Source organism: Salvelinus fontinalis, chromosome 10 (assembly GCF_029448725.1).
Source record: "Salvelinus fontinalis isolate EN_2023a chromosome 10, ASM2944872v1, whole genome shotgun sequence".
Classification (NCBI taxonomy): Eukaryota; Metazoa; Chordata; class Actinopteri; order Salmoniformes; family Salmonidae; genus Salvelinus; species Salvelinus fontinalis.
In genome coordinates, this window is record NC_074674.1 from 7859269 (window position 1) to 7871951 (window position 12683).

At 42.3% G+C, this 12683-nt stretch overlaps 1 protein-coding gene across 1 annotated transcript; it reads right to left on the minus strand.

The window, feature by feature from the left end:
* mettl27 (methyltransferase like 27) lies at positions 1-12564 on the minus strand. Its single transcript, XM_055935614.1, has 6 exons — positions 12319-12564; positions 7681-7812; positions 4509-4637; positions 4219-4354; positions 3376-3468; positions 1-1358 (listed from the first exon to the last, which is right to left on the minus strand). Exons 2-6 carry the CDS (start codon positions 7792-7794, stop codon positions 1150-1152), a joined length of 681 nt encoding a protein of 226 aa, XP_055791589.1. The 5' UTR covers positions 7795-7812; positions 12319-12564; the 3' UTR covers positions 1-1149.
* Between the last annotated feature and the right edge of the window lie 119 nt (positions 12565-12683).

Sequence of the window (12683 nt, forward strand, 5' to 3'; positions counted from 1 at the left end):
TGATGTAAAAAAGGGCTTTATAAAAACATTTGATTTGATGATTTGAGTTGGTTGAGTTTAAACACCAATAAAGACAATAGACATACATGATAATCACAACAACTAAAGGCTCATAAATGACTACCTTATGAAAAATAAACAAACAACCAAAAACCATATAGACAGTATACGATTACAAATAGTTCAAGAAACATTATTAACAATGATACAAAATAAATGCTCTGACCCGATTCCATTGATCACCAACTTTCAATGTATGTTGCATTTTGGGGACACAAAATTGTCTGACTTGCATCTACATGTCACCATGTCCACCTCCAGAATTACTCTGCATTACTCACGCAAACTTTACTTGTGCAACTTCTGAAGCTGCAACTGGCTTGTCTGACGACGACTCTACTACAACTTCTGAAGATACAACTGGCTTGTCTGACGACGACTTCTCACAAACTTTGATGCCTATAAATCCAGGCTATTTTGTTCTATCAGCCAAACGATCAAATACAATTCGTACATTATTGATCATAATTAAATACGTTTGTTGTTGATATCTCCAAAGACAACACAGGTCTTTGAAGTTTGACAAAAAAGGGCTAGCATAAAGCTAATGCTAAATTACTTTAAAATTCTTCTTCTCATGAAACGCAACTCAGATTCATTCAATTTTTGGTATATAGACACTCTGTAATGGCCACTAGCTAAAATGGCACAGTTCGGGGAGCAACACGACCGTTAGACCTGATTACATTTTTCTGTGGATGATCTTCACTGGCTAACGTCGCCATAACATTGTCTACAAGCGTGATTGAGGGGCTTTCTATTGGATAAGCATTTTCTAGGCATCTTTATCTTTGGAATAGTAGCTGCCTTCAAAGATGGCCGCTCAATGCCAATGGAGGGCGCCACTGTCACAGACTGTACAGGTGTGTTACTGTACAGGGGTGTTACAGCGATGTCACTGTTATGGCCTGTACAAGTGTCTTACTGTACAGGGGTGTTACCGTGATGTCACTGTTATGGCCTGTACAGGTCTGTTACTGTGATGAGGTCAATGTGATACAATATACTTTATTGTCCATTTACATGGACAAATTATTTACATGGAAATTATTTTGGGGGAAAAAACCTGTGCAAGTGTTTGTGATAATGTCACTGTGATGACTTCCTGTAAACATACACCACTCCAGGTATGTACCCCTTCTCCGGCTCCGCTACGGCTTTCTCCCACTCATCCACCTCCGTGATCGCCACGTGACCCCAGAGCCCCGCCCCCTCCATCAGCTCCAGCTCATGCTCCAGCGCTGCCTTGTACTCCAGGTTGTCATGGTTACCTCTGGTTGTCATGCAGACGTAACCACCTGGAAGGGGTAAAAGTGAGGCATGGTGGGAGTTTGTTTCTGTCTCTTTCTGTTTAAAAATACACTATCTGGCTGTTTGTAGATCTCCATTGTTACTTGTTCCATACACACTACCGTTCAAAAGTTTGGGGTCACTTAGAAATGACCTTGTTTTTGAAAGAAAAGCACATTTTTTGCCCATTAAAATAACATCAAATTGATCAGAAATACATTGTAGACATTGTTAATGTTGTAAATTACTATTGTAGCTGGGTACGTCTGATTTTTAATCTAATATCTACATAGGCGTACTGAAAGATTAGTGGAATCTATGTGGGTAGCTGGACAGGTAGGATGACTGACAGTGAAGGTGGACAGGTGGTCACGTGTCAGGTGACAGAAGAATGGATGAGACTGAGGCAGGAATTCCTTTAACCATAAAGTGGTATATTTACTGAGTAGTCTGTGCTGCATAACAAAGGAAACAAAATAACACGTATCCAATCAAATTCATAATCACAAAGATCAAATCATAACAATCATTCATTATTAACATAATTAGGGAACTCATGAATCCAGTTAATTAAGAAGTCAATAGTAATCACCTGTGAGTCATTTAGGCTCTTAACTATTTCACATAAATCATGAAATAAATACAAACAGTGAATGGTCATTAAATCTATAATCTCCTTTAGTTTGATATCAAAGTCGATCAGTTAGCAAACAATGACATTTCTCATTTCATCCTTTCTATTGGTCTTCATGTGTACATGGAATTAATTTAATTACATATTAAACATATCGATTGCATAATTGGCCTATGAGGATCCGTATGATCATTTACAATTCACATTACACAATATGTTTGAAGCGTGCACTCCTAGCCGCGCTCCGCGATAACAACTATAAACAATAACTGATAGCCCACTCTCCCACTCGCAACAGATAGTTCAGATGAAAGGTAACAGAGTCGGTGGACTTACGTGGATTCATGGACGCACAGAACTTCTGGACCAGACGGAGTTAAGGAAGAGAAAGCAGCGAGATCAGGCGATGCCGTTTTCCTCCTTTTATGTGGATGAGATCTGTCGGTCATTGCCACCTGACCTAATTAAAGCGCTCTGGCCCAGCTGAGTAAGTGGCCATGAATTAAAGGATTATTCCACCAACTCCATGGGCCTTTTCTACAGCGTACAGAGGCCCATTATCAGCAACCATCACGCCTGTGTTCCAATGACACGTTGTGTTAGCTAATCCAAGTATATCATTTTAAAAGTCTAATTGATCATTAGAAAACCCTTTTGCAATTATGTTAGCACAGCTGAAAACTGTTGTTCTGATTAAAGAAGCAATAAAACTGTCCTTCTTTTGACTAGAGTATCTGGAGCATCAGTATTTGTGGGTTCGATTACAGGCTCAAAATGGCCAGAAACTGAGAAATGAAGGCTATTCCATGCGAGAAATTGCCAAGAAACTGAAAATCTCATACGACACTGTGTACAACTCCCTTCACAGAACAGCTCAAACTGGCTCTAACCAGAATAGAGAGGATAGTGAGGCCCCGGTGCACAACTGAGCAAGAGGACAAGTACATTAGAGTGTCTAGTTTGAGAAACAGACGCCTCACAAGTCCTCAACTGGCAGCTTCATTAAATAGTACCCACAAAACACCAGTCTCAAAACAAAAATCTTTTCTTTCAAAAACAAGGACATTTCTGAGTGACCCCAAACTTTTGAACTGTTGTGTATATAGAACAAGTGCGTGTATTTCAGTATTATTACTGAATAGTATACTTAAGCAATAATGCTCGAGGAGGTGTGGTATATGGCCATTCTTATACAGCCCTTAGCCGTGTTATATTGGCCATATACCACAAACCTGGTTACCAAAGCAACTAGAAGAGTAAACAAGTAATTTTGCATCATACCAGTGGTATATTATCTGACATATCACGGCTTTCAGAACCCAAACTACCCGCTTTATAAAGTATTATATTATTTACAGTATATTTTGTCCAATTAAAAACAGTCATGTGACCTGGTTTGGTGGCCTGGCACAACTCTCTGATGACTCTCACTGGCACCTGGCCGTCGCTTAGCGCCCCAACAATCACTACCACATCAAACTGCCCTGCAGGAGGGTAGAGGAGAAGGACGACGAGTTCCGGGGGATGAGGAGGCAGAGGGGGATTAGAGAGGAGGGAGAAGGAGGAGGGTGAGGAGGAGGGGGAAAGAGACAGAGGGTGAAGAGGAGACAATGAGAAACTGTAAACTCTTTTTCACCAAGTTGCTTTTCTTTCCCTGCATTTGTTTGTAATGTAATCTCCCAGGGTAAAGCATGTCTAATCTAATCTCCCTGCATGTTTGAAATGTAATCTCCTAGGGTAAAGCATGTCTAATCTAATCGCCCTGCATGTTTGTAATGTAATCTCCCATGGTAAAGCATGTCTAATCTAATCTCCCTGCATGTTTGAAATGTAATCTCCTAGGGTAAAGCATGTCTAATCTAATCTCCCTGCATGTTTGTAATGTAATCTCCCATGGTAAAGCATGTCTAATCTAATCTCCCTGCATGTTTGAAATGTAATCTCCTAGGGTAAAGCATGTCTAATCTAATCTCCCTGCATGTTTGTAATGTAATCTCCCATGGTAAAGCATGTCTAATCTAATCTCCCTGCATGTTTGTAATGTAATCTCCTAGGGTAAAGCATGTCTAATCTAATCTCCCTGCATGTTTGTAATGTAATCTCCCATGGTAACGCATGAAAGTCTGCCAGTATTTATGTCAGAATAAATATAATGGTCTAGTAATGTCTTATTGCTTCAGACAGATTATTATGACTATTATGAACATGATCAGTTATACAAAGTTCAGTGGTACCAGCTTGGACAGGAAGTGGTTCGTCTCCCAGCATGCATTGCTTGAGGTCCTGGTAGAGGCCCGTCTTATTGGCCAGTTCCAACATGCCTTTGCTCCCATCAACGCCCACAAAATGCCTGAAGCCCATTCTCTTCAGCTGAGTATCAGACAGACACAAAATCACAGAAGTCATCACTCACTCTAAAGCTACACGCCATCCTGTGTACTGTGCAAAACTGTGTATCCGGGTAGAGGTTAAAGCTACCTGACATTTTACCATAGGTGTCGGGGTGTGATTTAGTGAGGCTCACCTGTGCTGCGACCAATCCAGTGCCACAGGCCACGTCCAGAATCACTGCTGTCACCCGGTCGCCATGGAAACAGGGGGACAGGCAGTTTGCCGCCAGACTCGGGGCACGATAGTCCAGAAGACCCACGTCCTGCGGTGGAGTTAACATACACACAGTTATACACAGTAGACACTGGAGTAGCCTAGTCTCTCTGGACCCCTCCCCTCCCTAAAAAAAAATGAATACATCTAATGCGCCAGCCACTCAAAGTATAGACTACCGATTGATGTCCAGAGCTCTGAAATTGCGACGTCTACGCGGCTGTCTATCAGACTACGTGGTGTTACGCGTTAGCCTATAGCCTTGCTTTAACGGATACGCGTTAGCCTATAGCCTTGCTTTAACGGATACACGTCAGCCTATAGCCTTCCTTTGATGGATACGCGTTAGCCTATAGCTTTGCTTTAATTGATACATGTTTATTTTTATTAGGTTGTCATTTTTGTTTCATGAAGCTACAGGCCTACGGTGTCGCGATGCTGCTATGTTGAATGCTGTCTGCTGGCAATAATGTATTTAGCTACACTACTGGTTTCGTCATTAAAAGTGGGAAATTCAAACATTGCAGATTGTAAAATGAATTTGATGCCAGCGCATACTAATCAGTAACCAATAGATTTTTAAGAATACACAACTGTCCTACAGCCTAACTTAGCCATCCTCGCGCTCTCTCGCAACTTGGATAGAAAGTTTGTGCTGCATAAAACCAGTCAATTAATGCCAAGTAATACAATCAGTCCACTGTCAAAACAGTAGCTAACTAGGGGATGTTCCATTATGAAGACAACGCAGTTTAGTCGATTAGCCTGTCTATCTATAGCTATATATAGGGGGGGGGGGGGGGTTACTCATGAGCGGCACTGGGTACATTGCAGTCATCATCTTGGTTTTCTGGGAGAGGAGGAGGATGGCTGGCACTCTCACTAGAGGCACTGAAACTGAGGCACTATTTGACCTTGATAGTTTGTGTGTATGCAGTGATATGTAGGCTGTGTGTGCCTTTTAAAAATATATATGTAATGCCGTCCTTGAGCGGTTCTTGTCTATTAGATGTTCTGTATTATGTCATGTTTCATGTTTTGTGTGGACCCCAGGAAGAACAGCTGCTGCTTTTTCAACAGCTAAATGGGGATCTTAATAAAATACCAAACTATTCTTGATGGGAGGAATTAGAGGAGGCCAGTGTCATTGCCGGGCTAGAGCAGTGAGGTCAGTCTGGACTGGGGGGCTGCATCAGTAGGTCTACTAGCTTCCACCTGTGATGGTGTTTTGTAAGTGGAGAACGAGTTGGTAGCTTCAGATAAAGCTTTTTTGCTTTGTCTTCAGGCACCACTTGCCTTTCGTTGATCCACGTTGAGCAATGAACTTTTTCTCCATCGGAGTCCGACCTGATTCCCCTAACTTTTTTTTGAAATTGATAGCGAAATAGGTTAGGATGCCAAGGTGGACTGCCGCCGGTGCCACTGAGAAATGGCTAATTAGATGCATGACAACTATATATAGTCTGTTTTCCTCACCCACTACCATGTAGATTGGACAGCAAAACACTTGCAACATGTGGATAGTAAAAAAAGAGGGATACTGTCAGAATGATTTCTTTAAAAACATGTATAGAAAGACATACAAAAGTATGTGGACACCTCTTCAAATTAGTGGATTCAGCTATTTCAGCCACACCCGTCGCTGACAGGTGTATAAAAATCGAGCACATGGCCATGCAATCGCCATAGACAAACATTGGTAGTAGAATGGCCTTACTGCAGAGCTCAGTGACTTTCAACGTGGCACTGTCATAGGAGGCCACCTTTCAAACAAGTCAGCTCGTATAGTTTCTGCCCTGCTAGAGCTGCCCTGGTCAACTGTAAGTGCTGTTTTTGTAAAGTGGATATGTCTAGGAGCAACAACGGCTCAGCCGCAAAGTGGTAGGTCACACAAGCTCACAGAACGTCAGAGGCCATCAGTGCTGAAGAACGTAGTGTATAAAAATCATCAGTCCTCGGTTGCAACACTCACTATCGAGTTCCAAACTGCCTCTGGAAACAACGTCAGCACAAGAACTGTTTGTCAGGAGCTTCATGAAATCGGTTTCCATGGCCAAGCACACAAGCCTACGATCACCATTGGCAATGCCAAGCGTCGACTGGAGTGGTGTAAAGCTCACTGCCATTGGACTCTGGAGCAATGGAAACGTGTTCTCTGGAGTGATGAATCACGCTTCACCATCTGGCAGTCCGACGGACTAATCGGTTTGGCAGATGCCAGGAGAACGTTACCTGTCACATTGCATAGTGCCAACTGTAAAGTTTGTTGGAGGAGGAATAATGGTCTGGGGCTGTTTTTCATGGTTCGGGCTAGGCCCCTAAGTTTAAGTGAAGGGAAATCTTAATGCTACAGCATACAATGACATTCTAGACGATTCTGTGCTTCCAACTGTGGCAACAGTTTGGGGAAGGCCCTTTCCTGTTTCACATGACAATGCCCCCTGTGCACAAAGCGAGGTCCATACAGGAATGGTTTGTCAAAATCAGTGTGGAAGAACTTGACTGGACTGCACAGAGCTCTGACCTCAACCCCATCAAACACCTTTGGGATGAATTGGAATGACGACTGCGAGCAACGCCTAATCGCCCAACATCAGTGCCCAACCTCACTAAAGCTCTTGTGGCTGAATGGAAGCAATTCCCCGCAGCAACGTTCCAACATCTAGTGGAAGACCTTCCCAGAGTGAGTGGAGGTTGTTATAGCATCAAAGGGGGGACCAACTCTATATTAATGCCCATGATTTTGGAATGAGATGTTTGACTTTTGGTCATGTAGTGCAGGTGTGAGATGACAGGCACATGGGCCCCCAGAGCTCGTGGAACCCAATCCTCGCGGGTCTGCGGGGGTTTCCGGCCCTCCAGTGACAGTAGATAAGTGGACGGTCCATCTAGTGGAGCAGTAGGCCTAACGCATTACATTGACAAGCTGTTGGATTTCAGGCAAATCTCAAATGACACCCTTGTCTCCCCCTTTAGTGCACCATACTTCTTTTGACCAATGCCACTTAGACCTCAGGTCATAACAAGTCATTCACTACCGTATATGGGAAATAGGATGCCATTTGAGACGTAGCCTACAGTAATGATCCTACCTGGTCATAGTTCTCTGCCCAGGTGTTGTAAAAGCCGACTTTATCCCCGGCGTCTGTGTTTTTGTGGGCTGATAGAATGACGTCCTTCACGTCCTCAAATGTTCTATATGACATTCTAGATTCTTGTCAATCCTTTTGGTGGGAGAAAATTCTGTAATCAATGTCATGCATTCAGAATACTAACCTTGGCCCAAGACACCAAAGGTAACGATTTGATTGACCTTATTATGTCAGGGCTATCAAAATAGGTCGTTGTCAATAAAACGTCACAATAAGGAGCAGAGCGTTCGGCTGGTCCAACTCGAGGTGTCATTAAAAAAAATTCGACCCCATCCCCAAAGTTACATATATTTTCATATGACCCTCCCCCTATTAAAAATAACTCAAAAATAATTATTACCAGCATAAACAAAAATAACTGTAGTAACCCTGTGTTTATAAATGGGGATATCGACCTTACCACTTTAGCATGGTTTTGTGGCACAGTCGATGACACGCAAGGCTAAAGGGCCAGAAGGGTTAGTGTTCGCCAACCACCATGAACGAGCTCACTATCTCTGCCTGTCTCATTACACTACGATCAGAGAAGGCTGCAGACAATGATCAGCTAGGGGGAAATCACATTTTCTACATTTTGATGCTATATCTATAATTTAATCAAATTTGCAGTGCCTTCAGAAAGTATTTAGACCCCTTGACTTTATCCACATTTTGTTACGTTACAGCCTTATTCTAAAATGTACTAAATATATATTTTCTCTCAACAATCTACACAAAATACCCCATAATGACGAAGTCGAAAACAGTTTTTAGATAAAAAATAAAATAAATGTATTTACAAAAGTATTCAGACCTTTTGCTATGAGACGTGAAATTGAGCTCAGGCGCAAACTGTTTCGATTGATCATCCTTGAGATGTTCCTACAACTTGATTGGAGTCCACCTGTGGAAAATTCCATTGATTGGACATGATTTTGGAAAGGCACACACCTGTATATATAAGGTCCCACAATTGACAGTGCATGTCAGAGCAAAAACCAAACCACGAGGTCGAAGGAATTGTCGGTAGAGCTCCGAGACAGTATTGTGTCAAGGCAGAGATCTGGGGAAGCGTACCAAAACATTTCTGCAGCATTGAGGGTCCCCAAGAACCCAGCGGCATAGGCCTATGTGTCGACTTGGGAGAATGATGATCGGCAACAGACAGCGCATCAGTATTAGAAGTAAAAATACAGCCAGACTAGCCTGCTACTGTGCCTTTCTGTAATCTGTCCAGAGTAGACCCACAACTGACCCAAATGGAATGAAACATTCAAAATACAGGGCTTTTGAGCATTTATTCAAATAAAACTTTCACTGCAGTTTACGGCCTATAGTAGAACTGTACTTATTTGAAAACAATAATGCAATTATTCATTGATTATGGCGTTGTAGGATAGTCTAGGTAGGATAATTTTATTATCCATCAACAAGATCAATAGGGGAGATTTTTGAGCTGCATGTCTTCACTGCTCTTTTATGCGCAATGACGCATCTGGCCTCTCCGCTGCCTATCAGCTATTCCTCTATCTTGTGAATTTATATAGAAAATTGGTACAGATTTGAATTGTTTTATGTGTGGTATGATTGTTAGTTAACATATTGCAGATCTGTACAAATGATTTAACTACCACTATTGTCACTATGGCTAGAGGGCAGGATAGACAGTTTGATGGGTAGACTAAGATCAAATCGTACCACACATGCTCTGACGCTCGTCAGATGTGGCAGGGCTTGCAAACCATTACAGACTACAAAGAGAAGCACAGCCGAGAGCTGCACAGTGACACGAGCCTACCAGACGAGCTAAACTACTTCTATGCTCGCCTCGATGAAAATAACACTGAAACATGCATGAGAGCACCAGCTGTTCCAGAAGATTGTGTGATCACACTCTCTGCAGCCAATGTAATACCTTTAAACAGGTCAACATTCACAAGGCCGCGGGGCCAGACAGATTACCAGGACATGTACTGCGAGCATGCGCTGACCAACTAGCAAGTGTCTTCACTGACATTTACAACCTCTCCCTGTCCGAGTCTGTAATACCAACATGTTTTAAGCAGACCACCAGTGCCTGTGCCCAAGAACACGAAGGTAACCTGCCTAAATGACTACTGACCCGTGGCACTCACATCTGTAGCCATGAAGTGCTTTGAAAGGATGGTAATGGCTCAAATCAACACCATTATCCCAGAAACCCTAGACCCACTACAATTTACATACCTCCCCAACAGATGATGCTCTCTCTATTGCACTCCACACTGCCCTTTCCCACCTGGACAAAAAGAACACCTGTGTGAGAATGCTGTTCATTGACTACAGCTTAGCATTCAACACCATAGTGCCCAAATATCTAAGCTAAGGACCCTGGGACTAAACACCTCCCTCTGCAACTGGATCCTGGACTTCCTGACGGGCCACCCCCAGAGGACAGAGCACACTCCCATTCTCGTCGACAGGGCTGTAGCAGAGTAGGTTGAGAGCTTCAAGTTCCTTGCTGTCCACATCACCAACAAACTAACATGGTCCAAACACACCAAGACAGTCATTAAGAGGGCATGACAAAACCTATTCCCCCTCAGGAGACTGAAAAGATTTGGCATGGATCCTCAAAAGGTTCTACAGCTGCACCATCGTGAGCATCAGGACTGGTTGCATCACTGCCTGGTATGGCAACAGCTCTGCCTCCGACCGCAAGGCACAACAGAGGGTAGTGCGAACGGCCCAGTAAATCACTGGGGATAAGCTTCCTGTCATCCAGGACCTCTATACGAGGCGGTGTCAGAGGTAGGCCCTAAAAACTGTCAAAGACTCCAGCCAACCTAGTCATAGACTGTTATCTCTGCTAGCGCACGGCAAGCGCTACCGGAACGCCAAGTCTAGGTCCAATAGGCTTCTAAACAGCTCCTACCCCCAAGCCATAAGACTCCTGAATATCTAGTCAAATGGCTACCTAGACTATTTGCAATGCCCCTCCCCCTCTTTTACAGTTACTACTCTGTTGTTATCATCTATGCAGTCACTTTAATAACTCTACCTACATGTACATATTACCTCAACTAACCAGTTCCCCCACACATTGACTCTGTACCAGTACTCCCCTGTATATAATCTCGCTGTTGTTATTTTACTGCTGCTCTTTAATTATTTGTTACTTTTATTGATTATTCTTATCCTTATTTTTTTTAAACTGCATTGTTGGTTAGTGGCTCGTAAGTAAACATTTCACTGTAAGGTCTACACCTGTTGTATTTGGCCATGTTACTAATAAAAAATGTATATATGCTCCACCTACTACTACAGTCACTATGGACAGAGGGCAGGATAGACAGTTGACTGGTAGACAATACTGATCTGTTGTATAGTAAGATTGTGGAAATACCAAACACCTTTATATGGGAGACGCAAGCAGATGAGAAAATGTGGCTATATGGAAGACATTATATAGTAAAACTTGCAAAATGGGGGAAAATGCACTCCCCTCCTGTGTCCATTATATGTTTATTGTTTTAACTCCCCAATGCAAAAATAAAGAAAAGAGTTAGACCCCCACCCAGCAAATTTCTAACTGTCCCTTAGCTGACACGTTTACTTTGCAAGCTACCGGTAGAAACTTTGTACAGTTGGCTTAACATATAGTGAGTGGTAAGTAGACCTAATGTACTTTTTTCTCTAACCAACGTAGCCATGCCTACCTAGAGAAGTTAGCTAATGTAACCAACCAACTTTATAACATTGTTTTTAATAGTGTTTAATCACGATTGCTGCTGACAGGCAGGATAGACAACATTGATTGATGGACCACGTCAAATTGTCAAGATAGGTAATAGAAGACTACGTCAATGTCGCTAGTTAACAAGTTCATTTTCAGTGGTAAAACTAGATGACCAAATATTGTTTGATTTGCTTGCCATCAAATAGTGGTGATGGCAGTAGTCAGAATGACAACTTTACCACGAGGTTGAGGACTCTTTCCAAACGCCTAATCTGAAAAAGCAAGCTACAGTAAATGATACGTTTGCATAGATAACTAGCTAACGTTACAGTACATGCCAAGTGGATAAAATATCACACGTATCTACAAAATTGCTTTTTACTCGTCATGAAAAATATGCACTTAGCTACTTGCTGTATAACTCTGGTGATAGAGCTAAATGTGGAATAACCGTTAATTTGTATTTCTGACTATGCTCAAGAGTTGACGATATTAAAGCCAAAACATGTATTTGCCAATGGTTTTAGCGGAACTGGGGTTCTCCTTGCCTCCCAAGCAGACAAATCGAACGCTCTGCACAGTATTGTGACGTTTTATTGTTAACGACCTATAGAACATTCAAGTAATTTCAAAACAGCTATTTCAATTTGAGCCTTAAAAACGGTTTGATCTATAGATTAGGGAAGTCATTGTTTGATTCCCCCAATGCATGATCAGCACATACAACATCAAAGACTACAACTAAGCATGTCAAAAGCATGAGGAAAGATGAGGAAACAGCCCGCTTCTGTACTGGTGTAGGCTATCTGAGGTCATTCAATGGCGCAAGACTAACCATGCATCTAATTTTATTTACTGTTATCACTCATGTTTTTACTTACCAGATTACTTAGCTAGCTACACTAGAAAACTGGAATGACTTTGGGATGGCACAGCTGTGACGCACACACGCAATGCAAACGGGAGTCCAACAAGTGTTTCAACTATATAGTAAAATATATAAAAACAAAAATGTGATTTGGAGTATTAAGAGTTATTGTTAGGCATACGGTTAACCGTCTGGATAAGGTTAGGTATAAAATCCAAATTTTAAGAAGAAAATTGTAGAAATGGGCGGGGTTTGTGACTGTGGCAGGTGACCACCAAGTCCAAGTACACGCCATATCAGAGAAAGAGAGGAGATAGGAATCGCATTCCAAGTACTAGAGACATTAGAGAAAGGAGATAGGAATCGAATTGGGCATTG

Bases quoted from the DNA above. Each gene is read 5' to 3' on its own strand.
- mettl27 (XM_055935614.1), bottom strand. From the start codon at position 7,794: ATGTCATATAGAACATTTGAGGACGTGAAGGACGTCATTCTATCAGCC. The intron at 4,638-7,680 runs GTAGGATCATTA...ACTCCACCGCAG, and splicing joins GGGCAGAGAACTATGACCAG to GACGTGGGTCTTCTGGACTA. The intron at 3,469-4,218 runs GTACCACTGAAC...ACCCTCCTGCAG, and splicing joins ACCACTTCCTGTCCAAGCTG to GGCAGTTTGATGTGGTAGTG.